General features: G+C 42.5%; 1 protein-coding gene across 1 annotated transcript; it reads right to left on the bottom strand.

The window, feature by feature from the left end:
• Positions 1–3,090: 3,090 nt before the first annotated feature.
• LOC136141451 (zinc finger protein 665-like) lies at positions 3,091–20,768 on the bottom strand. Its single transcript, XM_065899630.1, has 5 exons — positions 20,697–20,768; positions 19,065–19,191; positions 18,135–18,159; positions 3,533–4,804; positions 3,091–3,457 (listed from the first exon to the last, which is right to left on the bottom strand). The coding sequence occupies exons 1-5, from the start codon at positions 20,766–20,768 to the stop codon at positions 3,091–3,093; spliced, it is 1,863 nt and encodes a 620-aa protein (XP_065755702.1).
• Between the last annotated feature and the right edge of the window lie 5,164 nt (positions 20,769–25,932).

Raw genomic sequence — 25,932 nt, 5'->3', positions numbered from 1 at the left:
AAACACATATCCACAAAGACTTCTTGTAAAAGATGTCCATAGAAGCATTTTTCTTAACAGCCAAAATGTGTAAAGAACCCCTCCAATGAGTGACGACTGGGTAATCAAACTGTGGATATTACTACTCAGCAATAAAAAGTTATGAAGTGGGCTTCCCTGGTGGCGCAGTGGTTGAGAGTCCGCCTGCCGATGCAGGGGACGCGGGTTCGTGCCCCGGTCCGGGAAGATCCCACATGCCGCGGAGCGGCTGGGCCCGTGAGCCATGGCCGCTGAGCCTGTGCGTCCGGAGCCTGTGCTCCGCAACGGGAGAGGCCACAACAGTGAGAGGCCCGCGTACCGCAAAAAAAAAAAAAAAAAAAAGTTATGAGGCACTAATAAATGTTACAATATGGATGACCCTTGTAGAGAGTAAACTAACTGAAAGAAGGGAGAAATAAGGCCACGTTATACGACTTAATTTACATGAAATGCCCCAAAGAGCCACATTCATGCAGACAGAAGGTAACTTAATGTTTCCTTGTGGCTGGGGATGGAATATGGAATAACTGCTAATGTGTGCAGGTCTGTTTTTTTTTTTTAAAGGGGAGTGATGAATGATGAAAATACTGTGGTTGGACATTGTAAATATACAAGTCCTACCATACTGGGCACTTAAAAAGTGTGAATTTTATCGTACGCAAATTACACCTCAACAAAACAAACATAATCTAGTATCTCCATATCAAACTCAGGAAAGAGATCAGCTCTATTATACTAACCGTGGCCTACACGGTGTTGGGGATATGAGTTCCAGTTTCCATTGTACTAATGGAAGGAAAAGACGATGACAGGAATAAGGGCAAGATGGGGAGGAACTGAAGAGATACATTGTAAGATAAAATTAACATATCGAGTTTCCAAAAATTCCAGTGATGCACCCGCACGTCAGCAACACGTCTCCTGCTTCCACATTCTGAGCCTTTAGTTCATTATCTCGTATCCTTTCAATTCTCTCAACCTAAATGAAAAAAACGTGAGAGGCCTCTTTCTTTGTGTTTAATATAACACATGCTTTGTACCTGTCATTGCTCTATGTACACTTTCATACCACACAGAACTGAAAATAACTTGATTTATGCATCCTCCAGATTTTTCACTGAATCCATAAAAAGGAAATACAAATTAAATATACAAATACTAAACAGTATTTTAAAAAGACAATAAATATGACTAACAAAATGGAATGTTACTACAGTTTAGAAACTATGAAACATATTACTTATTACTGTAACTTCAAATAGATTTTTATAGCCTTTCAAAATGGCTATTATGGGGCTTCCCTGGTGGCGCAGTGGTTCAGAGTCCGCCTGCCAATGCAGGGGACACGGGTTCGTGCCCCGCTCCGGGAAGATCCCACATGCCGCAGAGCGGCTGGGCCCGTGAGCCATGGCCGCTGAGCCTGCGCGTCTGGAGCCTGTGCTCCGCAACGGGAGAGGCCACAACAGTGAGAGGCCTGTGTACCACAAAAAAAAAAAAAAAAAGGAAACTCATGAACACCGATCCTTTCAAATTATTTCCCTGAGTGCTCCAATTACAAAAAACAGGCTGTTATATTTCTTTACTTCTGAAATTTCTTCTATTTTCTTATATTTTTCATATCCTTACTATATTTCTATTTTCACTTCATGTAAAGGTGCAATCCATTGGTCTAATTTTGGCCTCCACGCACAAAAAGGCAGGCAAAACTATAATCATATCGTGTATACCCATGAATGTTGGGAGGCAGGTATTAGGGTGTGAGAATCTGAAATTTCACTGTATTTTTATTATAGGCACCGAAATAATCTAGGATACACCATGGAATGAAGAGCTAAATGCAAATTATGAATATACATTTTCAAAACTGTAAGTTGTTTGAGTCTAACATGGAAAGAGATTGTTATAGATGCCATTCAACCCAAACAGCCAAATAATGTATTATTAGGGTTCATCTATTCTGTCACTCCCCAGGCTCTCAAATTTATATCATATTGTACCTTAAAATTGTGTCCTAGGGCTTCCCTGGTGGCGCAGTGGTTGGGAGTCCGCCTGCCGATGCAGGGGGCGCGGGTTCGTGCCCCGGTCCGGGAGGATTCCACGTGCCGCGGAGCGGCTGGGCCCGTGAGCCATGGCCGCTGAGCCTGCGCGTCCGGAGCCTGTGCTCCGCAACGGGAAAGGCCACAGCAGTGAGAGGCCCGCATAAAAAAAAAAAAAAAAAAAAAAAAAAAAAAAAATTGTGTCCTAGTTTTTCTAGGTTACACGGATATGAATAAACCCCACCTAAAGAAGTAGGTCCTTTTTTTTTTTTTTTTTTGGGCCATGCAGTGCAGCTTGTGGGATCTTAGTTCCCTGACCAGGGACTGAACCTGGGTCCTTGGCAGTGAGAGTGCGGAGTCCTAACCACTGGACCGCCAGGGAATTCCCAAGAAGTAGGTCCTTTCATCTTACTGATCCCTTTCCTGAGACCATCATGGTGACAAATGAAAAGCATGTAATGAAACTATGACATCAACAGGTTTCTAACTTCAGGTTGCCGGTCATCAACAATAATGCAGCCTTTTCAAGAAACCTCAAATAACTGAATAAAAAAATTTCACAAACTGAAGATAATTAAACTTTCCCACAGATGTCCTTTCTCCATTGGCAGGTTTAGTTCCCCCAGTATAAATTTTCTTATGTGTAAGTCGATTGACAGCACTGGTTGAACACTTTATCACCTTTGTTACATCTGTAATGTTTCTTTCCGGTATGAATTCTTTGTGGTGTATCCTGAGGTCACTGCTTAAAGGCCTTGACACACTTGTACAGTTTTTATCTTATGTGAATTCATTCATGACCACAAAGGTACACATTTCTGACAAAGCTGGTCACTGTCATTACATTTGGAAGGTTTCTCTCTAGTAAGAATTCTGTTATGTTCCACAAGCCTGGTTGCAAGCTTTGCCACATACTTAAGGTTTTACATTTCTCTCCTTGATGGAGTCTCTGATTTTAAGGCTTGACCACCTGCATAAGTTTTATCTCAATCCTTATATTCTTTCTACTATGAATTCTCCAATGATCCCCAAAGCTTCAGCTTTTAATAAAAGCACTGCCACATGTATCAGCTTTATAATGTTTCTTTTCCGTATGTATTTTCTGATGCCTAGCAAGGTTTGTAAATTGGGTAAAAGCTCTGCCACACTCATGACATTTGTAAGGTTTCTCACCAGTATGTATTATCTTATGTCGATTAAGATGTGAACTATCTGTAAAGGCTTTGCCACACTCATTACATTTATGAGATTTCTCTCCAATATGAGTTCTCTTGTGACGCCAAAGCTGTGAATTCTGGACAAAAGCCTTATCGCATTCATTACATTTATAAGGTCTTTCTCCTCTATGAATCCTCTGATGTGCTGCAAGGCTTGAGTGCTGGGTAAAAGCCTTGCCACATAAACTGCATCTGAGTTCTCCAGTGTGAGTTCTCTCATGACCCCAAAGCTGTGAATGCTGCATCAAAGCCTTGACACACACGCTACATTTATTTGTTTTCTTTCCGGTATGCCTTCTCTGATGCCTACTAAGACTTGAAATTTGGGTAAAAGCTCTGCCACACTCACCACATTTGTACGGTTTCTCTCCAGTATGGATTGTCTTATGCTGAGTAAGATTTGAATGTTTTGTAAAGGCTTTGCCACACTCAACACATATATAAGGTTTCTCTCCAGTATGGATTCTCATGTGCTGGGTAAGGATTGACCGCACGGGAAAGGCTTTGCCGCACTCATTACATTTGTAAGGTTTCTCGCCAGTATGAATTTTCTCATGAATCCAAAGGAGTGAACGTTGAATAAATGACCTCCCACACTCTTGACACTTGTAAGGTTTCTCCCCAGTGTGCAGCCTCTGATGACTTGCAAGGACTGAATTTCGACTAAAGACCTTGCCACACACATCACATTTGTACGGTTTCTCTCCTGTGTGGATTATCCGATGGTTCCTTAGGGCTGAGTGCACACTGAAGGCTTTGCCACACTCATTACATCTGTAAGGTTTCTCTCCAGTATGGATTATCTTATGTTGCGTAAGATTTGAATGCTTCCTAAAGGCCTTTCCACACTCAACACATAGGTAAGGCTTCTCTCCAGTATGGATCCTCTTATGCTGAGTAAGGCTTGAATGCTTCCTAAAGGCTTTGCCACACTCATTACATGTGTAAGATTTCTCTCCAAAATGCACCGTCTGATGACTTCCAAGGATTGATTTTCGACTGAAGACCTTGCCACACACATCACATTCATATGCCTTCTCTCTCGTATGGATGACCTGATGTCGAGTGAGGTTTGAGCGCTGATTAAAGGCTTTGCCACACTCTTTACATTTGTAAGGTCTCTCTCCAGTATGAATTCTCTGATGACACGCAAGGTGCGAATTTCGACTAAACACCTTACCACATACATCACAATTATATGGTTTCTCTCCTGTGTGGATTAACTGATGTCTACTGAGGTTTGAGCCATAAGGAAAGGTTTTGCCACACTCATTACATTTGTAAGGTCTTTCCTTGTATGCTTTCTGGTCTTGTGTCAGTACTGAAGGATGCATAAAGTCACTCTTATATGTATTAGAAATGTTGGTTTGGACAATAGGAGAAATTGTCTGAAGTGGTAAAAATGAGGCACTACTGTTGATACTCTTGTCAGCCTGATTAAATTGATCAAATTTCTCTTCACTTTTAAATATATGCAGTTCATCCCGAAAGCTTAATGTAAGCTTATTTTCAATAAGTTTGTTTCCAGTATCCCTTCCACCATGTTGATTTTTTCTGTCAGTGAGATTTTCACTATGGGTTATAGGCATTCCTTTGTAATTTCTTTCATCATCTCTCCACTGACACTCAAACACATGCATGTTTTCCTGGATCTCCCTGAAGTAAAAATCTCTGATTTCATGGCTTTCATGTCTTCCCAACATCACTGTCTGGAATACTTCTCCTGTGTCACTGTTCGCTTTTGGTTTTAATTTCTTGATCACATGTATGTGAGAGACAGCTACAAGATATAAAGAAACATAGGTATCCTATTAATTACAGATCGTAAATAAATGTTTCATGTTGAAAACGTGATATGACGCCAAAGGTAATACTTATCCTGAACAGAGTTATAAAACTTCCCAACCATGATCTTCAAAATTTTTGACACACTAAAGAAACAGGATCCTTTATTAATGAAAGAATAATCACATGTAATTCAAATTAATTTTAGGGTAGCCTAGTCAAACACCCTATGACAAAAACACTCACATTGTGCAAACTTAGCTCTCAAAGAAAGGGTATTTTCCACCATGACCACAAAGATCACATGCCTGTTGGCAGTAAACATACTGCTGTCTCATAACTGAGGAGAAAAACCCATAATATATATTTTATGCATAATTATTGTACATAAATAAGTACTAAAGGACAATGTACTGTAATGGTAAATAATCCAAAACAAGCTTATCTAATGAATAATCTAAATAACTCGCCGTTTAGAATCACAAAACCATTGCAGCATTGAGAAAATAAACCAATAAAACAATTTATAAGAAAACAAAATATTTATCTTAATACACATTATAAATCCACATGTCCCCATTGAGAATAGGCATTTTACAGCATTAATAAGTGGTGCGTGTCAGATATATTGCATAATACATGCTGAAAAAACATCATCTATAAATCACAATATAAATTGGTAAATATTCTAGTAAATCATGATAAAGCCAGCATAAATAATAAGTCACCATATTATAGAAAATTTTACTCTGTGGAACTCTTTTTTTGCGGTACTCGGGCCCCTCACTGTTGTGGCCTCTCCCGTTGCGGAGCACAGGCTCCGGATGCGCAGGCCCAGCGGCCATGGCTCATGGGCCCAGCTGCTCCGCGGCATGTGGGATGTCCCGGAGCGGGGCATGAACCCGCGTCCCCTGCATCGGCAGGCGGACTCCCAACCGCTGCGCCACCAGGGAAGCCCTACTCTGTGGAACTCTTAACATTCCCCCTTTAGAATAAAGAAAGGACTTCTATTCTAGAAGGAGCACACAGTATGAGAACTGGGAGTTATGTTGAAATCACTGACTCATGCAATATCATGTCAGGAAAATACATAACATTATAAAGAAGAGCTGGAGAAAGAAGTCAGAAGTCACAGTTATGATTTCATGACTGCAGTTATATCAATTAATTGAGGAATTCCCTCTCTATGCAGTGCCCTTTAATTATCCTGTTCACTGGCACCAAACTATATGTGATACAGAGTAATGTGCTTTGAAAATTTACTAATTAAGGCCAGAGACAACATTGTTGAGAATATACTGCAAAATAAAAACATACAAGGTGTATTGCAGACAAAGGGATATCTCATAATAAATATGACAGCAAGTAGACATATCCTATTACAGAAAAGTAACTTTTTGAGTCTTTACTGTAAAACATACAATATTCTAAGCCATCTAAAAACACTAATTTGGGGACTTCCCTGGTGGCGCAGTGGATAAGACTTCACGATCCCAGTGCAGGGGGCCCGGGTTCAACCGCTGGTCAGGGAACTAGATCCCACATGCATGCCGCAACTAGGAGTTCACATGCCACAACTAAGGAGCTGGCGAGCTGCAACTAAGGAGCCCGCCTGCTGCAACTAAGACCCCACACAACCTAATAAAAAAAACCAAAAACAAAAAAACCACTAATTTGTTTTAAGGCTTGAGGTAAATCACCACTATTTTTAAAATAAGGACAGCAGATTCACAGGGTTTATGTACCTAACACAAATTTACACAGAAAGTGACAGAAGCAAGATTTGAACCTGTACCTACAGAATCAGACGTGTTCTTAAGCATGACTGGCCACTCAGGCAGTACAGATTACAGAATATTACAACGAATACCAGGAGCTTAGAAAGAAATACTTCAAGGGAGATATAGGAACTCAGCTGTGTCACTGTAACAGTGAGACTCGGCCACTCCTCCTGGAATTTGCTTTTGAGTCCTCAGCCCTGTACATTCTGATTCAGGTCCTGTCTGGAGAAAGTTGTTCAGTGGATAAATAGGGGTCATTTTTTACAGTGTGAGTAGTGCAGCGGTAGGGTGGGTGGGTGGGTAAAGGAGTGTTGTGGAAATCGGGGAGTTCCAGAGTACAGACTTAATAACTCTAGGAAATAACAGTGTATTCCATCCAAGTCAAGATACCTGGTGAGAAAGGTCAGGTCTGAGGAAGGGCAAGAGTGGAGGGCAGGGAGTAAAAAACACGTGGGTGCACAGCTTGTGTCTGCATGTCTGTGGGTCTACAACCATACAAGGGTGACTAAAATACTGAGCTCGGAGGAAAAGAAGAACTGGCAAGGAGCACAATGCTGTCCCAGTTTTAACTAATGTAATTATATACAGACTATGGGGCAAAAATGGAAGAGCAGGTTTACACCTATATCAATACATGCTGTGAAATCTGTTAAAATGAGCATCTCATGCGTTCCGTTTCCAGGCATGTATTCAACACACAATGATATTCCAGGATATGTGCAAGTATGGGAGAAGAATAAGGAAATGGCCATCAAGAGGAGATGGATGTGTTTACTCTGTACACACACATGCAGGTACAATAAAATGTTATCAATGGTACAGCAAAATAGGGGGACCTTGATTTTAAAATGATGATCTCCTGGCTGGGTGGGCAGAGAGTTTGTCTGGAGAAACCAAGATAGCAGGAGGTGTTTGCTAAGGTCTGAGCATTTTAAGATGTGATAATGTTAGTTTTTTTTTAAAAAAAGAATTTTATTAAATAAAACACTATTTACATAAAATCTTTTAAAAAAGAAATCTAAGACTGTTTGGTATTAAAAATAATAGTGTCCCTTTTCCTGGGGTCTCTAATTACTTGAACTCATATCCTGGATCTCTTAACACAATCTCCGCCATATAAAAGGCATGAGGAGTGATGTCAGCAAGATGGTAAGACCAATAAACTCAAGGCAATGATTACCCCATGGAGACACCCAGTTAATAACAATATACAACCAAAGGGGAAAAAAAATCCTTTGGGAAAACTCTGGAAACCAGTAATAAAGCTGCAGCACTCAAACAAATGACTACCCCCAAAACACTGAACCAAAAAGTATCAGAAAGATCATGACGATTTGCTAGTCTTTGACTCACTCACTCCCCAGCACATTGCTGTGAGAATGAACAGGAGAAAGCCTCCCAAAACCCAGATCTGCCCTCAGGAGGAAATGCAAATCAAAACCACAGTGAGATATCACCTCACACCCCTCAGATGGGTTACCATCAAAAAAGACAAGAGATAACAAGTGTTGAGCAGAATGTGGAAAAAAGGGATCGCTGCTGGGAAGAATGTACACTGTTGCAGCCACTATGGAAAACGGTATATAATTTCCTCAAAATATTAAAAAAATAACACCCCGCTATCATATAATGCAGCAATTCCACTGCTGGGTATATATCGAACAAAATAAGATCACTGTCTTAAAAAGATACCTGCATTCCCATATTCATCACAGCAGTATTCACTACAGCCAACACATAGAAACAACCTAAGTGTCCAAGAGATGAATGGATTAAAAAAATCTAGTAGGCATACACAATGCAATATTATTTAGCCACAGAAAAGAAGGAAATTCTGCTATTTGTACCAACATGGATGGATGTTGACAGTATATGCTCAGTAAAATAAGTCACACATAAAAACTAATACTGAATGATCTCACTTATAGGTGGAATATATATATATATATATATATATATATATATATATATATGAACAAAAAAGACCAAAGCTAGCAGAAGTAGATCAGAGATAAATGAAATAGAGAATAAAAACTACAGAAAACCACAACCACAACTGGGAGGAAGCTCCCCAAATTCCAGCTCCTTCCTCAGGAGGAAATGCAAATAAAAACCACAGTGAGCTATCATCTCACACTGGTAGAATGGCTATCATCAAAATGTCAAGGGCTTCCCTGGTGGCGCAGTGGTTGAGAGTCCGCCTGCCGATGCAGGGGACACGGGTTCGTGCCCCGGTCCGGGAGGATTCCGCATGCCGTGGAGCGGCTGGGCCTGTGAGCCATGGCCGATAGGCCTGCGTGTCCGGAGCCTGTGCTCCGCAACGGGAGAGGCCACAGCAGTGAGAGGCCCGCGTACCGCAAAAAAAAAAAAAAAAAAAAAATGTCAAGAGATAATAAGGGGAGGTGAGGATGTGTTGAAAAGGGAACCCAGTGCAATGCTGGTGGGAATGTAAATTGGTGCAGCCACCAATGGAGCGTTCCTCAAAATATTAAAAAACAAACAAACAAAAAAAGAATGAAACAGGAGGGAAGGAGGCAGGGCACAACCTTTGAAAGAATGACAAAGCCTGAGGACATGACATAAACTGATTAGAACCAAATGGATCCAAGATGACTGACAAGTCAACTTTTTCCACTAGACCTTGAGCCTCAGTATACGCTCACATCAGCAAGCTAAATGACACACCCACAGGCGCCATGACAGTTCCAACACCGACCATAAGGATCAAAAAGTGGGCAGTGGCCCAATTCCTGGAAATCCCCGCCTCTTCCTAAAATAGCTGGAATACTCCTCCCACTCATTAGACTATGAAATTACCCGCTCCTATAAAATTACCCTCCTATAAAAACTGACAACCCTATACCCTGGCGCTTTTCTCATCTTCTGAGACAGCCCACACTCTGTCTGAGGAGTGTGTTTCTCTCTAAATAAATCCACTTCTTACCAATCACTTTGTCTCTCACTGAATTCTTTCTGCCATGAGACATCAAGAACCTGAGCTTCATTAAGTCCTGAAACCAGGTGTGTGATCTCAGTTGGAAGACTGTGGGTTTTGGCCGGGTTCGAGTCCTGGCACGTGGGTTCAAGTCCCAAACTGAGGTGCATGGTTTCACTCCCATAGGATATAGCAATCCCACTTCTGGATACATACTGAAAGGAAGTGAAATCACTACCTCAGATATCTGCCCCCCATGCTGTTGCAGCATGATTTACAATAGCCAAGACATGGAAATAACCTAAGTGTCCAACAGTATGTAAATAAATTTTAAAATGTTACACATACAATGGAATATTATTCAGCAATAAAAAAATTAAGTAGTAAATCCTGCTACCTGTACCAGCATGGACAGACCTTCAGGGCATTATTCCAAGTCAAGTAAGTCAGGAGAGAAACACAAATACAGTATGACCTCAATTATATCACACGTAGTGGAATTTTAAAACAAAAACAAAAGCTAAACGATTAGAAAAAGAGTAGAATAGTGGTTGCAGGGGCTGCGGATTGGCAGTTTCAGTTATAAGGCGAGTAAGTTCAGGGGATCTAATACACAGCATGGTGACTGTTGTTAACAATACTGTAATTATATACTTGAATTTGATAAGACAGTAGATGTTAAACGTTCTCACCACACACACACAAAATTGTAATTATGTGAATTGATGTATGTGTTACCTAAGCTGTGATAATTATTTAGCAATATATTATATGTATATCAAATCATCACTCCGTACACTTTAAATTTACACCATGTTATGTTTGATTATATGTCAACAGACCTGGGGAAAAAGAAAATACAAAGGAGTGCACAAAAGAGATCCTGGGTGAGCTTTGACAGGGCGAGAGAGAGTCATGGACATATACACACTAACAAACGTAGTAAGGTAGATAGCTAGTGGGAAGCAGCCGCATGGCACAGGGATATTAGCTCGGTGCTTTGTGACAGCCTGGAGGGGTGGGATAGGGAGAGTGGGAGGGAGGGAGACGCAAGAGGGAAGACATATGGGAACATATGTATAACTGATTCACTTTGTTATAAAGCAGAAACTAACACACCATTGTAAAGCAATTATACCCCAATAAAGATGTTTAAAAAAATGACATATATGATGTGACCCCAATTATTAAAAAACATTTTCATATAGAAGAAAAAAAAAAAGAGATCCTGGTTTATCATATGAATAAGAATTTCAAAAAAAAAAAAAGCAGAGAGAGAGAAAGGAAGAAAAGATGGGAAAGAAAAAGATCTCAAAAGACCAAAACAGAGCCAAAGCTCCAGAAGGAAAGAAATGAGTAAGATTAGAGATAAAGGAACTAGAAAATATAAAAACCACAATCACAAAACTAAAAGTTGGTTCTTTGAGAGACAAAATTTACACTCAGAAAGATTAAGAAAAAATCAGAAGACTCATAGCTAATATCAGAAATGAAAGGGGGAACATTATAACTGATTACAACTGATGCTACAGAAATCGAAAGGATTATAAGAGAATAGTATAAGCAATTCTATGTGTAAATAAAGAGTGGTAAACCAAGGAGAAATGGCTAAATTTTTAGCAACACAACCTCTGAAGACGCAACAATTCAGAAATACAAAAACTGAACAGACCTATACCAGCAAGGAGATTGAATCACTAACCAAAAAGCATCCAACAAAGGAAAGCCAGATAGCTTCACTGCAGAGTTCTACCCAACGTTTAAAAACAATGAATGCCAATCTTCCTCAAACACTTGCAAAAAAACATGAAGTGGAGGAAATACTTCCAATCTCGTTCTATGAGGCCAGAATTACTCTAATAGTAAAACAGACAAAGACACTGCTAGAAAACCACATACCAATACCTCTGATGAATACTGATGCAAAAATCACAAATAAAACGATAGTAAACCAACTGCAACACCGCATTAAAAGAATTATACACCACGACCAAGGGGGATATATTTTTGGAATGCAAGGGTGGTTCAACATATAAAAACGTTTCCATGTAAACATGCACATTAATAGAGTAAAAGGAGGGCTTCCCTGGTGGCGCAGTGGTTGGAGTCCGCCTGCCGATGCAGGGGACACGGGTTCGTGCCCCGGTCTGGAAGGATCCCACATGCAGCAGAGCGGCTGGGCCCGTGAGCCATGGCTGCTGAGCCATGGCCGCTGAGCCTGTGCGTCCAGAGCCTGTGCTCCGCAACGGGAGAGGCCACAGCAGTGAGAGGCCCGCGTACCGCAAAAAAAAAAAAAGAGTAAAAGGGAAAAAAAAGCTACACAATCATCTCAATTGATGCAGGAAAACTATTTGAAAAAAGTTAACATGATAAAAAACACTCAATAAAGTGGAATACAAAACAGCTACCTCAACACAGGAAAGGACATGTATTAAATGGCCAAAACATCATACTCCATGTTGAAAGACTGAAAGCTTTTCCTGGAAGATCAGGAACAAGACAACAATACATGCTCTCACTATCTGTATAAAACATATTACTGAAAAAAAATTACTAGAAGTCCTAGCCGGAATGGGACGAAAAAGAAATAAAAGGTATCCAGATAGAAAAAGGAAAGAAAATTATCTGTTTCCAGCCGATATGATCAAATGTGGAGAAAGACCTGAAGATTCTGCAAAAATCCTGCTAGAACTAATGAATGAATTCAGAAAAGTTGCAAGATATATTACCAACATGCAAAAATCAAGTGTTGTTTTTTTTTTTTTTTTTTTTTTTTTGCGGTACGCGGGCCTCTCACTGCTGTGGCCTCTCCCGTTGCGGAGCACAGGCTCCAGACGCGCAGGCTCAGCGGCCATGGCTCACAGGCCCAGCTGCTCCACGGCATGTGGAATCCTCCCGGACCGGGGCACGAACCCACGTCCCCTGCATTGGCAGGTGGACTCTCAACCACTGCGCCACCAGGGAAGCCCTCAAGTGTGTTTTTATATATTAACGATGAACAATCTGAAAGAAAACTGAGAAAACAATTCCACTGACAATAACATCAAAGAATAAAACACACATAACCTTAGCAAAGAAGATTTGTACACTGTAAACTAAAAACATTGCTGAAAAATATTAGGAAAGATACAAATAAATGCAAAAACATTCCAAGTTCATGGACTGGAATACAACATCGTCAAGATGTCAATATTACCCAAAACAATCAACTTCTTCAATGCAAATACCGAGCAAAATCCCAAGTGTTTCTTATAGAAATAGATAATTTCATCCTAAGATGCATATAAAATCTCAAGAGACAAAGAACAGCAAAAACAAGCTTGAAGAGAATAAAGTTGGCGATCTCCCACTTCCTTATTTCAATACTTAACACAGGGCTTCCCTGGTGGTGCAGTGGTTAAGAATCTGCCTGCTGATGCAGGGGACACGAGTTCAAGCCCTGGTCCGAGAAGATCCCACGTGCTGAGAAGCAACAAAGCCCATGCGCCACAACTACTGAAGCCCATGCGCCCTAGAGCCCGTGCTCTGCAACGGGAGAAGCCACCGCAATGAGAAGCCCGCACACTGCAACGAAGAGTAGCCCTTGCTCACTGCAACTAGAGAAAGCCCGCACACAGCAACAAAGGCCCAACACAACCAAAAATAGATAAAAATAAAATAAATAAATTTATTTTAAAAAATACTTAACACAAAGGTACACTCATCAAAACAGTGTGGTACTGGCATAAGGACAGAGAGACCAGTGGAACAGAATAGAGAAATAAATGTCAGAAAGAAACAATGTGTATACGGTCAAGTGATGTTCCACAAGGGCGTCAAGACCAGTCAGTGGGGGAATGATAGTGTATACCACAAAAGATGTTGAGAAAACTGAATATCCACATGCAGAAGAATGTAGCTGGACCACTGGCTTACACCACATACGTCTAAACATGAGCTCCAAAAGTATAAGACTCATAGCAGAAAACAGGAGGAAACTTTCATGACACTGAATTCAGCAATGATCTATCAGACATGACATCAAAAGCACAGGCAACAGAAGTAAAAATGGATAAACTGGACTGCATCAAAATTTACAAGGTATTGTGCATTAAAGCACACTCAGTAGAGTGAAAAGACAATCTACGGTATGGGAAGAATATTTGCAAATCATGTATCTGATAATAGGTTAATAGTGGGAATATAGAAAGAATTCTAAAAGGGTCTGATCAGCAATTCCATCATGGCGGTAGGGGTGGATCCCCACGCCAACAAGCAATGTTCAGGCATCAGCTGGGTGTCCTACAGTTGAACTCAGTTGTGACACTATCTACCTGGAGATAGTCATATCCGACAGGTTAAGGGCTTGGTGTTACAAAACTGCCCCCTCCACCTCACACTTTAGATGCCAATCTCAAGTCCAGGATGTCACCAGGGCTTCTGACCAGCAGCCTACAGATCAGAGGCTCCAACGATTTATTTGTTAAGAATGTTTCATAGAACTCAGAGAAACATGTTACTTATTAGATCATCAGTTTATTATAGAGGATATAACTCAAGAACAGCCAGCTGGAAGAGATTCATAGGGCAAGGTATGGGGAAAGGGTTCAGGGTTTCCACGCCTTCCCCCAGACCACCATTCTCCCCAAATCTCCACGTGCTCACCAATCTGAAAGCTCTCAGAACCCTCTCCTTCTGGGTTTTCATGGAGGCTTCATTACGCAGGCATGACTGATTAAATCAGTGGCTATTGGCAGGCAAACTCAATTTCTAGCCCCTCTCCCCAACCCCTCCAATCAGGGGTGAGACTGAAAGTTCCAACCTTCTAATCACATGGCTGGTTCCCCTGGTGATAGCCCCCCATCTTGAGGGAATTTCCAAAAGTCACCTTATTACCATAAACGCAGCTGTGACTTAAGGGGGTTTGTTATGAATAACAAGACACCCATTCTACCTTCATGGCTCTGAAGTAATTTCAGAAACTGAGGACAAGACACCTAATATACCAAAAGATGCTCCCATTGCTGTTATCACTCAGGAAATTCCAAGAGTTTGGGGAGCTCTGTGCCAGACATGGGGAAGAGGGTCCTCCTCAGAACTGAACCATGTTGGCACCCAAATCTCAGACTTCCAGCCTCCAGAATGGTGAGAAATAAATTTCTGTTGTTAACAAGCCACCCAGTCTATGGAACTTTGTTAGAGGAGCCAAAACCGACTAGGAGACCTATGATCTAGCAATTTCACTTCCCTGTATATGTAACAAAGAAACTGAAAGCAGGATCTGGAAGAGATATTTGCATACCCGTGTTCACAGAGGCATTATTCACAATAGCCAAGAGGTGGAAGCAACCCAAGTGTCCACTGACAGATGAATGCACAAAAAGGTGATTATTCAGGCAAAACAACAAAAGACTCAGATCCCGGCATGTGCTACAACATGGATGAACCCTGAGGATGTTACGAAATAAGCCGGTCACAAAAAATACGATACGAGTCCACTTATGTGAGGTTATCAAACACAGTCAACTTCACGGAAACAGAAAGCAGAATGGTGTTTGCTAGGGGCTGCTGAGGGGGGATAATGGGGAGAAATCAAGTGAGTTTAAATACTCATGGTCATCAACTGAATCTATAGTCAAACAACAAGAAAAACGTGGTATATGTTAACTCTTCTAAGCTCAAATGATGTAAAACATTATGAAAGTTATTTGACACAATAAAAAAAAGAACATGAGGTCGGGGGTGCTTCTACTCTTAATACTATGTATTAGTAGATACATAATTATTTCGAATCCATCAATAATATGCAATGTGTCTAAAATTAATCAATTAGACTTCATAAATATCATCAGGAGAACAGAAGTAACCTTATGGAGACAACAGCTGAATGGCCCTCATGGGGGAGGACTTGCATTAATGGGCGCTGTAGTAACAGCAGTTCCGTGCAGAAACATTTTCTGGCCGTGGCGTGGAGACTGATGGAGGAGACCCATGTGCACAGAGGTGGTGACCAACACACACAGCAGATAAGCTGGAGGACAAGAGCACAGCACCAGTAGGAGGGACAACGGGGACCAGGTGCACTTTATATGAAGCTAATGGAAAGGAAGATGGGGAACAAGACGGTCTTCTAGTGTTCACTCAAGAATGCAATTTCCAGAAGAGGGACTGGGAGTTTGGGGTTAGCAGATGCAAACTATTACATGTATGTATGAATGAATCACTTTGCTGTACACCAGAAACTAACACAACATTGTAAATCAATTATACTCCAATATAAAATAAACAAACAAAAAAAAAGGAATGGAGTTTCCAGAACGTTAGAAGTTTTGCAGGAAATACAGGTGTCAGAAACAAGTGGAGAAGAAGTTCATAAAGTGCAAGAAATGGGCTAAATTTTCTATAAAACACAACGGCATATATAAGTATTAATTCACTATATCAACACGGACATTAATGAACCTAGACAGGGAGCATTATTATTAGAATATCACAGTCATGCCCCAAAATAAAAACTCAGTGAAATTTATATAAAATTCAACAAATTATATACAGAAAATTGAAAACATACAATAGAAAAAGCAATGAATTTTATATAACAAATTATGGCAAGGCAATCAAATGGTATTCCTGGGATTAAGAGAGTGACAATAAAGAATACATATATTCTCAAGATATTAAAAATCTCAACTTAAAAATTGTAATAAATTTAATTTAATATTTGGTACTCAGGTGAAAAGAAGTAGAAGGAATTAATGAGACTATGTTTTCAAAATATTCTGGACTAAGTGTAGGATTTAGGGAAACAGCTGCGGAGCCATACCCCCAACTCTAAAGGAGGAAATACTGTAATATATAGAAAACAATATCCACTCCCTAATCCCCTCCCACACACCGCAAATATGAAACAAAGAACACAAAGAGTAGCAGCGGCTTAAACACAACAAATCACGGTACTCCACTGAAGGTATCATTCAGCTTCGTAAGTTCCCTCACTAAGTTGCTTCAAAATAATGTGTTGAGGTAGACTGAACAATGGCACACACAGAGGATAAAAAATGTGGTATGGACAATAGTTTAGTCAACAGCCTCAGAGATATGAGGATATGATCTTCATAACAAATGTTCCCAGCAGAAATTCGTGTGTTATTTATTGTGGCACAAAGGGGATGGTCATTCGCATATGTGAACACCACTGTCACAGTGTCCTTGAGAGACGCTTTCATGACACTCCTCCGAACTGGAACGATTACTGAAAACACTTATCAGTCAGGCTCTCCTGATACTTTCCACCTCAGTATCCTGGGACATGCTGACCACTCTACTGAGTAGCTTCAAGTGGTGCTTCTTATGTAGCAGGATAACGTCGCAAGATATGAGTGACAGTATTCTCCATCAAGAATTTTGTTACCAAGGGAAACCCACTCCATAGGAGAATCCACCAAAAATCGTCCGTTACTTAAAGGTGGATGATCACGGCAAAAAAACAGGAAAAAATTTCAGACCCTAGGACTGTGTATTTCAGAAGCAAGTTTCAGGGGCAAATTCATGCAAACTTAAGAGAACATGAAATCTGGAAGAGTCTGTATTACCCAACTAGATAGAGCAGTGCAAGAGGCAGGAAGATACAAGATGTGGGGGCAGATCTTGTAGGCTCTTGAGAAGGGACCATGTGCTCTATCCACAGATGCCAAGCTAAGAGCCTGACAGACTGGCACGTGCTCCTCAGGTAGGGCTGGGGATTAAAAAGATCTCTCTGTCCACTGTCTTTACAGTATTCCTAAGACAATCACAGATGATCCAACCCACCTCCCGTTACACACCCCCAAGCTGTGTGACAAAGATAGAACAGGGGCTTCCCTGGTGGCGCAGTGGTTGAGAATCTGCCCGCCAATGCTGGGGACACGGGTTCGAGCCCTGGTCTGGGAAGATCCCACATGCTGCGGAACAACTGGGCCCGTGAGCCACAGCTACTGAGCCTGTGCGTCTGGAGCCTGTGCTCCGCAGCAAGAGAGGCTGCGATGGTGAGAGGCCAGCGCACCGCGATGAAGAGTGGCCCCCGCTCCCCGCAACTAGAGAAAGCCCTCGCACAGAAATGAAGACGCAACACAGACAAAATAAATTAATTAATTAAAAAAAAAGAACAGGAGGAAGGGTGGAGGGATTTGAACAGGCAGGCAGGGCTTGAGACAGCCCCATGCAGGTTCTAGGGTGACAGATGGAATCAAAGAGCAGCCAGTGTTTTCTCATCTCCTGATTAGGTCTCCTAAGTACAGCAAATGGAGATGGAACTGGGAAAGGTCCAGGGGTTAGGACTGTGGAGATGTCAGCTCTGATCAATATGGACTAAGAACTAAGCATCTGATGGAATCAAGAACAGAACGAGGGACCAAGGAGAAAAGAGACCCCTTTCAAACATCCCGTCCCACGCTCCTCAAGGAGCCAAAGAGTTCACAGGAGCCAGATGACGGGGTGTAGATCATGATAAAAGCTCTGCCTTTGTCTGTTTTGGAGCTGCAGCACCCCTGAAGGGTGAAAAGACACATTTTACATGTTGAAGGACAGAGTGGTAAGTTAGGGAGGAGAAAATTTTCCTCTGAGAGTTCACAAGAAATAAACTTCTGTTTTTCCATAGAACTCTCCCACTTAAGGAAAGTTTCCCAAACACTATTAATGGTGAGGTTTCCTCTCTGCTCTTCTGGGCTCCGACCTGTGCTGGCACCTTTGATACGTTCCCATTCATTTGATTTTTTGCTATTTTTCACTTCACTCTGCAGAGCCCAGAGCTCTTTCCCTTGCTCCAAAATGGAGATAATATTCACAACAGAAAGAAATTCATACTCATAAAAAGAAAGGAACATGGTGTCCTGTGGCGTTTCCAGAATCCCAGTTCCTTGTTCAGCTGAGGAGTGAGGACATTACACGTGGGTCTGGAGAAACATTTCACAAATTCATCCACCACCTCCTTCTGAATACACAGGGAACAGTATAATATGCAGACACCTAGCTCTCTTCCTAGAACTACTGAATCAAAAGCACAGGGGTAGAAAACAAGAAATTTTATATATTAAGAGTTTGCCATTGGGCTTTGTAAATACTGAAGCTCTGGAACAACTAGTATATCATGAAATGGGCAGATTCCTGAAGAAAAGCAATTTTAAACTCCTGATGTCGAATCATAAAGCTTTTCATGTCTGAGTCAACAGGGCTTTCAGGTCAGTCAAGCAAAACAGGGCCTCCCAAGAGGCACACAAGGGAAAATGCAAATATACGCAAGGGCAGATCCCAACTTCTAGAGGGAAGTTATCCTCACCCAGGGAGAGTAGGTTCCTGTAGGTCTCCAACATCACGTCCCGGTACAAGGCTCTCTGAGCCGGGTCCAGGCATTCCCACTCTTCCTGAGAGAATGTGATGGCCACATCCTCAAAGGTCAACTGTCCCTGAAACAAAAGATACATCTCACCAAGGGGCCATGAGGAGAGTTCTTACCGTCACATAAAAGGAGAAGAGAGAGGATCAACTGGGTTGAAGAGAGCGTTCTGACAGATTTGAGTAAAGGCATTTTGAGCAAGTTATATGCCTGAAATTTTAGTTTCTTTGCTTCCACAAAAGATTACGATATCCTCCGAGTCAGTGTGGATTACTGGTTTTTGTGGATGATACATGAAATATACAAGTAAAAACGCAACATGGGTTGTCTACACAGGAGTGTCAGATATTACGTTCTACACATTGAGGGTATTCAGTATGCAGACGAGCTAGGACATGAGTGGTGTCTTCAGAGGCGACTCCACAGTGGCTTTACCGAGAGATCAGGATCTTAAAATTGCGATGAGGATAACAAAGAACAATGATGAAACGCATGTGAACACGTCCTATGTGCTAAGCATTACGCTTGAGACTTTACATATACTAACTTGTTACCGACATAATAGCTCATTAGAGAAAGACCTGTTCCCACTTTACAGAGGAGAAAACTGTGTCACAGACACTCTAAGAAACTCGCCTCAGATCAAATAGCTAAGAAATGACACAGCGAGCACCTGAACTCAGGTGGTCGGCCCCTAATCAAACCAAACAAACAATCAAAGTTAAGTTTAGCATGAAAAGTACCCTGACAGAGGGCTCCCTGAAAAACCCTGAAACGTACAAGGTGAACAACGTGCAAATGCATAAAAAGTCATATGTAAATACATACGTGTCTACACATAATGTTACCATTTTTGCTACTATTTAAATTATTAATGGGATCGTGTAAAAGAGGATTAACATGTAATTTCAACTGCTAAAAAAATATAAAACTTATTTATAAAATGATATTTTATAAAAGCCATGGACTTTCACATCCATGCACTAATGCACACACATGTAGACACACCATTCACTAAAATGAGAGCATCCATATTTTGGATGATTTTTAAAATTATTTTGATCAATGTATTTCAACATCTCTGGGACAATGAAAATGTACTAAGTGTACTTAATTTAGTTTGTCAACATTATTCTATAGTAGGTTAGTAAAACACAGATACAAACATGAAGAAATATATAATGCTTTAATGTCTATCAAACACATATACTCAAAAAAAAAAAAACACATATACTCAAAAATACAAATATAATTTTATCCATTTAAATTTAGATATGTAGCTATTAAAAAAAGCCAAACCAAGTTTATTTGTTTATTCCAGTAATAAAATATTGATTCAAAATTGGAAGGGTTCTTAGTGGTGTACATTAATTTAACAGATTAAGGAAAGAAATTATCAAAATAGTAGAGTTGAAAAATTCTTGGATAATTAAAAATCATGACAAAAAGAATACTAAAAAAAAAAACAAAAAAAACTTTTATTGAGCAAACTGAAGCATCAGAGAAGATTGGCAAGTCCGAAGAAGGGCATTTTGGAAGGACAGACAAAATAATCAACTGACAATACGACTTTACCTGACTCACAGCCATTCCTGACTCCTTTTCTTTCCTCTCCCTCCTCTTCCCGGCTTCTTCCTCAGACAACATGAGTCTTTAGAGGTTGACCTTGAAAGTTGGAAAGATGCTGTTTAATGCATAGAATCAACACACCCCCTTCCCGAGTCACAACCACACACACAGGGAAGCCCTCAGCATGTGGAACAGACGGTCCTCTGCTGCCCACTGTCCTAGGAGGGACTCAGGACAGTAACTCCCACACAGAGAACAACAGGTGAGTTTCCCCACACTTTCCATCAGATCTCGCTCCCCTCCTGGTGAGGCCCTCACGTACCCAGCAGCAGCGGGCACCTCAGCTGGACCCGACGATCCCCTGCAGGTCACTGACCAGCCCTGATCCATCCCCAGGCAGAGCAGAGCCCTCACCCTCAGCCCAGATCTCAGCCTTCAGGAACGGGGGGACCCAGAGTCCTGATGCTCACTGACGGATCCAGATTGGAACATCCTGGGGCAACATAAATATTATCGAGCTTTGGTCTCACACTGACTACATGAAGAGGAATCCCTGGTCAGAGGGTACAAAACATGTTTATGCATAAAGCCTCATCGATCTAATGGGAAGCCTGGGTTGAGCACCACTCACAGGAGGCAAGCCCAGCACAGCCCCCACTTTCTTATTCTTTCCCAGCTTTACTGAGGTGTAACTGATGAATTAAAATGGTGTAAATATAGGGTGTACGATGTGATTATTTGACAGATGTATACACTGTGAAATAATTATCACAATCAAGTAATTACACTTCCATCAACCCACAATTACCATTTTGTGTCTGTGTGGTGAGAACACTTAACATTTATTCTCTCTGCAAAATTCAAGCATATAGAAATACACTACAATTAACTACAGTCAGCATGCTACACACTAGCTCCCCAGAACTTACTCATTTTACAACTGAAAGTTTACCCCTTTGACCAAAATCTCCCCATTTTCACCAACTCCCAGACCTTGGTAACCACCATTCTACTCTCTGGTTCTATGAGTTTAACTTTTTCAGTTTCCACACATTAGCGAGATCAGACGGTATGTCTTTCTAGGTCTGGCTTAGTTTACTCAGCAGAATGTTCTCCATGTTCATCCACGGTGTCGTAAGTGGCAGGACCCTTCATTTTTACGGCTGAATAATAATAGTTCATGGTATGTATATAACACATTTTTGTTATGCATTTGTCTGTCACCAGACCTTCATGTTGTTTCTACATCTTAGCTGCTATGACTAATGCAGGGATGCTCACAGGAGTGCAGGTATCTCCTTCCAAATACTGATTTTGTCTCCTTTGCATCAACAGCCAGAACGGGATTGCCAGGCGGTCTGCCTGACCTATTTTCAAGTTTTGAAGAAACTCCACACTGAGTTCCACAACTGCTGTACCATTTACATTCCCACCAACAGTGTAGGAGGGCTCCCTTTTACCCCCACCCTTGCCAATACTTGTTATCTCTTACCTACTGGCTAACAGCCATTCTGAAAGGTGTGACACCTCCCTGTGGGTCTGCTCTCCCCTGAGGCCTGGTTCTCACCAGGAGTCAGCCAGTGGAAGGGGAAGAAGCAGAAGGAAACGTGCAGAGCAGGCGTTAGGGACCAGAGGTGCGGGTGAGGGTGTGGCTGGCATGTTAAATGGGAGGGGGGTGGTCAGAGAAGGCTCCACTCAGACGCTGACATCAGACCACAGACCTGGGAGAGGAGGCGTGTTTGCCACCTGGATCTGAGGGACAGCCCCTGTGAGGGCCCTGGGACAGCAGGAACCTTGACCCCAGGAAAAGGAAGGAGCCTTGGGTGCCTGCAGCAGGGTGAGGAGATGGGCAGGAGGGGAGGTCAGAGAGGCACCAGGAGAAGCTGATGACACAGGGCCTTGGTCTCTAAGCATTTTTCTTCCATAAGAAAAAAAGAATTGTAGCAACCACATATTCCATCACTCGTTTTAAGTAAACATCTAATATTTTTGTATCTTACATTTTAGAACAATTACACATAACATAGTGTTTTATATATTTTATATACATACCAAAATGTTCATCAGAGCCCCAGGAAACGTGGTGTCGCCCTCAAGCAAGATGTGTTAGACGGCAGGGGGAACACAGTCAGGGATCTCAAGGAGTCAGTTTCGGACAAATTAAGGCGGAGATGCCTGTTAGATGTCCCAGCAGAGATGTCGAGGAGACAGCTGGACACAGGATTCCAGACCTTAAGGGAGAGATGTGGGCTTGAGAGGGCAAACTGGGAGACGGGCAAGTGGTGTGGAAAACTCTTGAGAAGAGATGATGAGGAAAGGCAGCAGATGTAGACAAGAGGTTCAACGACTAAAACTTTTGGAGGCTGCCACGTTCAGAAACCAGGGTGTTCAGAAAAATTCATCAGAGGACAGCGAGAAGGGAACAGGGAAGTGAGAAGAAAATTGAAGCAAACGGACTTTTAAAGGTTAAATCAGTCTTTCAAGGAAGAAGGAGTGATCCAGTGAGCAACACGCTGCCGATACAACAAGCAAGATGAGAAGAGGAAATAAATTATTCGATTGAGATATGAGGTCATTGGTGACTCTGGAAAAGAAAGTATCAGTAGATGGTGGATGTGAAAGCTTGATTGGGTGGGGTTCACAGGGGAACTAGAGGCAAGAATTGAAGACAAAGAATATAAACAAGTTTGTAGTATATTGTGCTCTGAAATGGAGCATTGAGAAAAGGTACTTAGTAGTGGGGAAAATGTAGTTAATTAAGAATGTTTTGTTTTTTTGGGGTTTTTTTTTGCGGTACACGGGCCCCTCACTGTTGTGGCCTCTCCCGTTGCGGAGCACAGGCTCCGGACGCGCAGGCTCAGCGGCCATGGCTCACGGGCCCAGCCGCTCCGCGGCACGTGGGATCTTCCCAGACCGGGGCATGAACCCGTGTCCCCTGCATCGGCAGGTGGACTCTCAACCACTGCGCCACCAGGGAAGCCCAAGAATGCTTTGTTTTAAAGATGGTAGAGTGAGCTTCCCTGGTGGCGCAGTGGTTGAGAATCCGCCTGCCAATGCAGGGGACACGGGTTCCAGCCCTGGTCCAGGAGGATCCCACATGCCGCAGAGCAACTAAGCCTGTGCGCCACAACTACTGAGCCTGCGCTCTAGAGCCCTCGAGCCACAACTATTGAGCCCACGTGCTGCAACTAGTGAAACACACATGCCTAGAGCCCGTGCTCTGCAACAAGAGAAGCCACTGCAATGAGAAGCCCGAGCACCGCAACAAAGAGTAACCCCCGCTTGCTGCAACTAAAGAAAGCCTGCGTGCAGCAACGAAGACCCAACGCAGCCAAAATAAATAAATTAATTAATTAAAAAGAAAAAGAAAGAGTGCTACTTCCAATAGAACATCTTTAAAAAAATAAAGATGGTAGAGTGCATAAAAAGGTTTTGGTGTGTGTGTGTGTGTTGGTCCTTGTGTGTAAGATAGGCAACACCACCATTTGTGTATGCTGATGAAAATAACCCCCTAAAAGTCAAATACATGATGCAGTGGAGGAAGGATGCCATGCCGTCCTGACACAGAGTGAAGTTGGCAACAAGGGCACAATCGCGGGGTCAGCCGCAGCCAGGAGCAGGGACAGACTCTTCACAGTTGATACTGAGGAGACAAAACAGGCCCTGAGGCAGACGGGTGAGCCAGTTAGAGGAGATCTCTTCCCTTCGCTCCAGGGGCTCAATGAAGAAGAAACAGAGTCTTTGAGAGAAAAGATGGGAGAGGATGAATTGGACTTATGAGGGCCTGTAAAGGAAGGGCATGGAGCAGACACACAGGGAATGTGAGGGAACAGAGCCAGGAATCTGAAGTGAGACCAGTCAATCTGGGGGTGTGCTTTTCTCCAGCTGTGATGAGCCACACGGGGACAGCACAGAGGAGGCACAGCTGGATGTGATGGGGATGCCAGGGAGGGCAAGGAAGTAGAGGGTCACAGGAGAATGAGTGCACACGTCCTTTGCTTTGGGGCATCTGACCTGCACGGCTGTAAGTAAGTGACAGGGTGTGCTTGTCTCCATTATGGAAAAACAACCTGGATAAGGTGAGGGAGTGTATCCCACTGGCTTATCATTTTACCCCTGATACAGACAAAACAAGCCTGGGCTATAGTACCTACTCCGTATGTAGTCAGCAAATTAATGAGAAGAGCACAGAGTGAAACTCGTACACCCTCCGGCATGGTCGTCACTTTGGGGGACGGATGTGTGCAGGTGTCCTTTGCCCCGGAAAGAGTGAGGAAGGAGCTGACCAGGAACAGCAGAAATGGGTCTAGCCAAGGGTCCTCCATCCAGACAATGCCCCTTACCCTCAACAAGTGCAAAGGGCAAGTGTAAGTTCAACCGGGACCGCAGTGAGCTCAACCAAGGGGTAGCTGCCTCAGGCTGAGCAAGACCCATTTCAGAAATAAAAGAGCCTAAAATCAGCAGAAAAAGGAGAGGCCTCCCGGCTGCCTAGACCCCTCGATGGAGAAAAGGTCTCGGTGTCTAGGATTTCTCACTCTGCAATGACATTGGCTTAAAAAAAAATCACAACCTGGGACTTCCCTGGCGGCCCAGTGGTTAAGACTCTGTGCTTCCAACGCAGGGGGCGCAGGTTCGATCCCTGGTCAGGGAAGTAAGATCCCATATGCTGCGGTGGGGCTGGGGGGTGGGAGGGTCACAGCCTGAAATCCTGACTTGATTGGGTTGGTTGGGATTGTGCAAAGCAACAGCAGAAGCACAGCAGGAAGTGGGTGTCTGAACCGAACAGTAGAGGGGAAGCTGGAAGACTTGAGGGAGGCAAGGCACAAAGAGAGAAAACACGTTTCTTCCTCAAGTCATCTACCTGGGAAACCACCAGCACTGCCATTCTAGCGAACACAACAGAGAAACGTGTATGAAGGGCGAGTGTGTGTTGGGTAGGAACACAAGTTCCTTTCTGTCATCTGACCTCATCAGCTCACCCCATTCTACACTCTACTAACTGCTGAGCCCCAGATCCACTGGTGAGTATGAACAGAGCTTTTCCTTCATCCCACTCCTGAGTTTTCCCGCAAATACCAGCGCTGTAACTCCCCAAATGAGGCTCCCCTTCCTGTCTCCAAATTCCCTTCTCAGACCATAGCAGCCCTTCTCATTGGTTCCGCATTTAGTTTAAAACATCTTGCTCATCTGCTCCCCAGCTGCCTTGTGACTGGTGTGTGTGTGTGTGTGTGTGTGTGTGTGT

This window comes from Phocoena phocoena, chromosome 20, assembly GCF_963924675.1.
Source record: "Phocoena phocoena chromosome 20, mPhoPho1.1, whole genome shotgun sequence".
NCBI lineage: Eukaryota > Metazoa > Chordata > Mammalia > Artiodactyla > Phocoenidae > Phocoena > Phocoena phocoena.
This window is presented reverse-complemented; position numbering and strand designations above follow the sequence as displayed.

Coding starts and splice junctions, on each gene's coding strand:
- LOC136141451 (XM_065899630.1), bottom strand. CDS start 20,768: ATGTTGTCTGAGGAAGAAGCCGGGAAGAGGAGGGAGAGGAAAGAAAAG. Junction 18,160..19,064: donor CAGGAACCTACTCTCCCTGG/GTGAGGATAACT, acceptor GATGTTTGAAAG/GGGTCTCTTTTCTCCTTGGT. Junction 4,805..18,134: donor TCTTTTCTCCTTGGTCCCTC/GTTCTGTTCTTG, acceptor ACATGGTGGAAG/GGATACTGGAAACAAACTTA.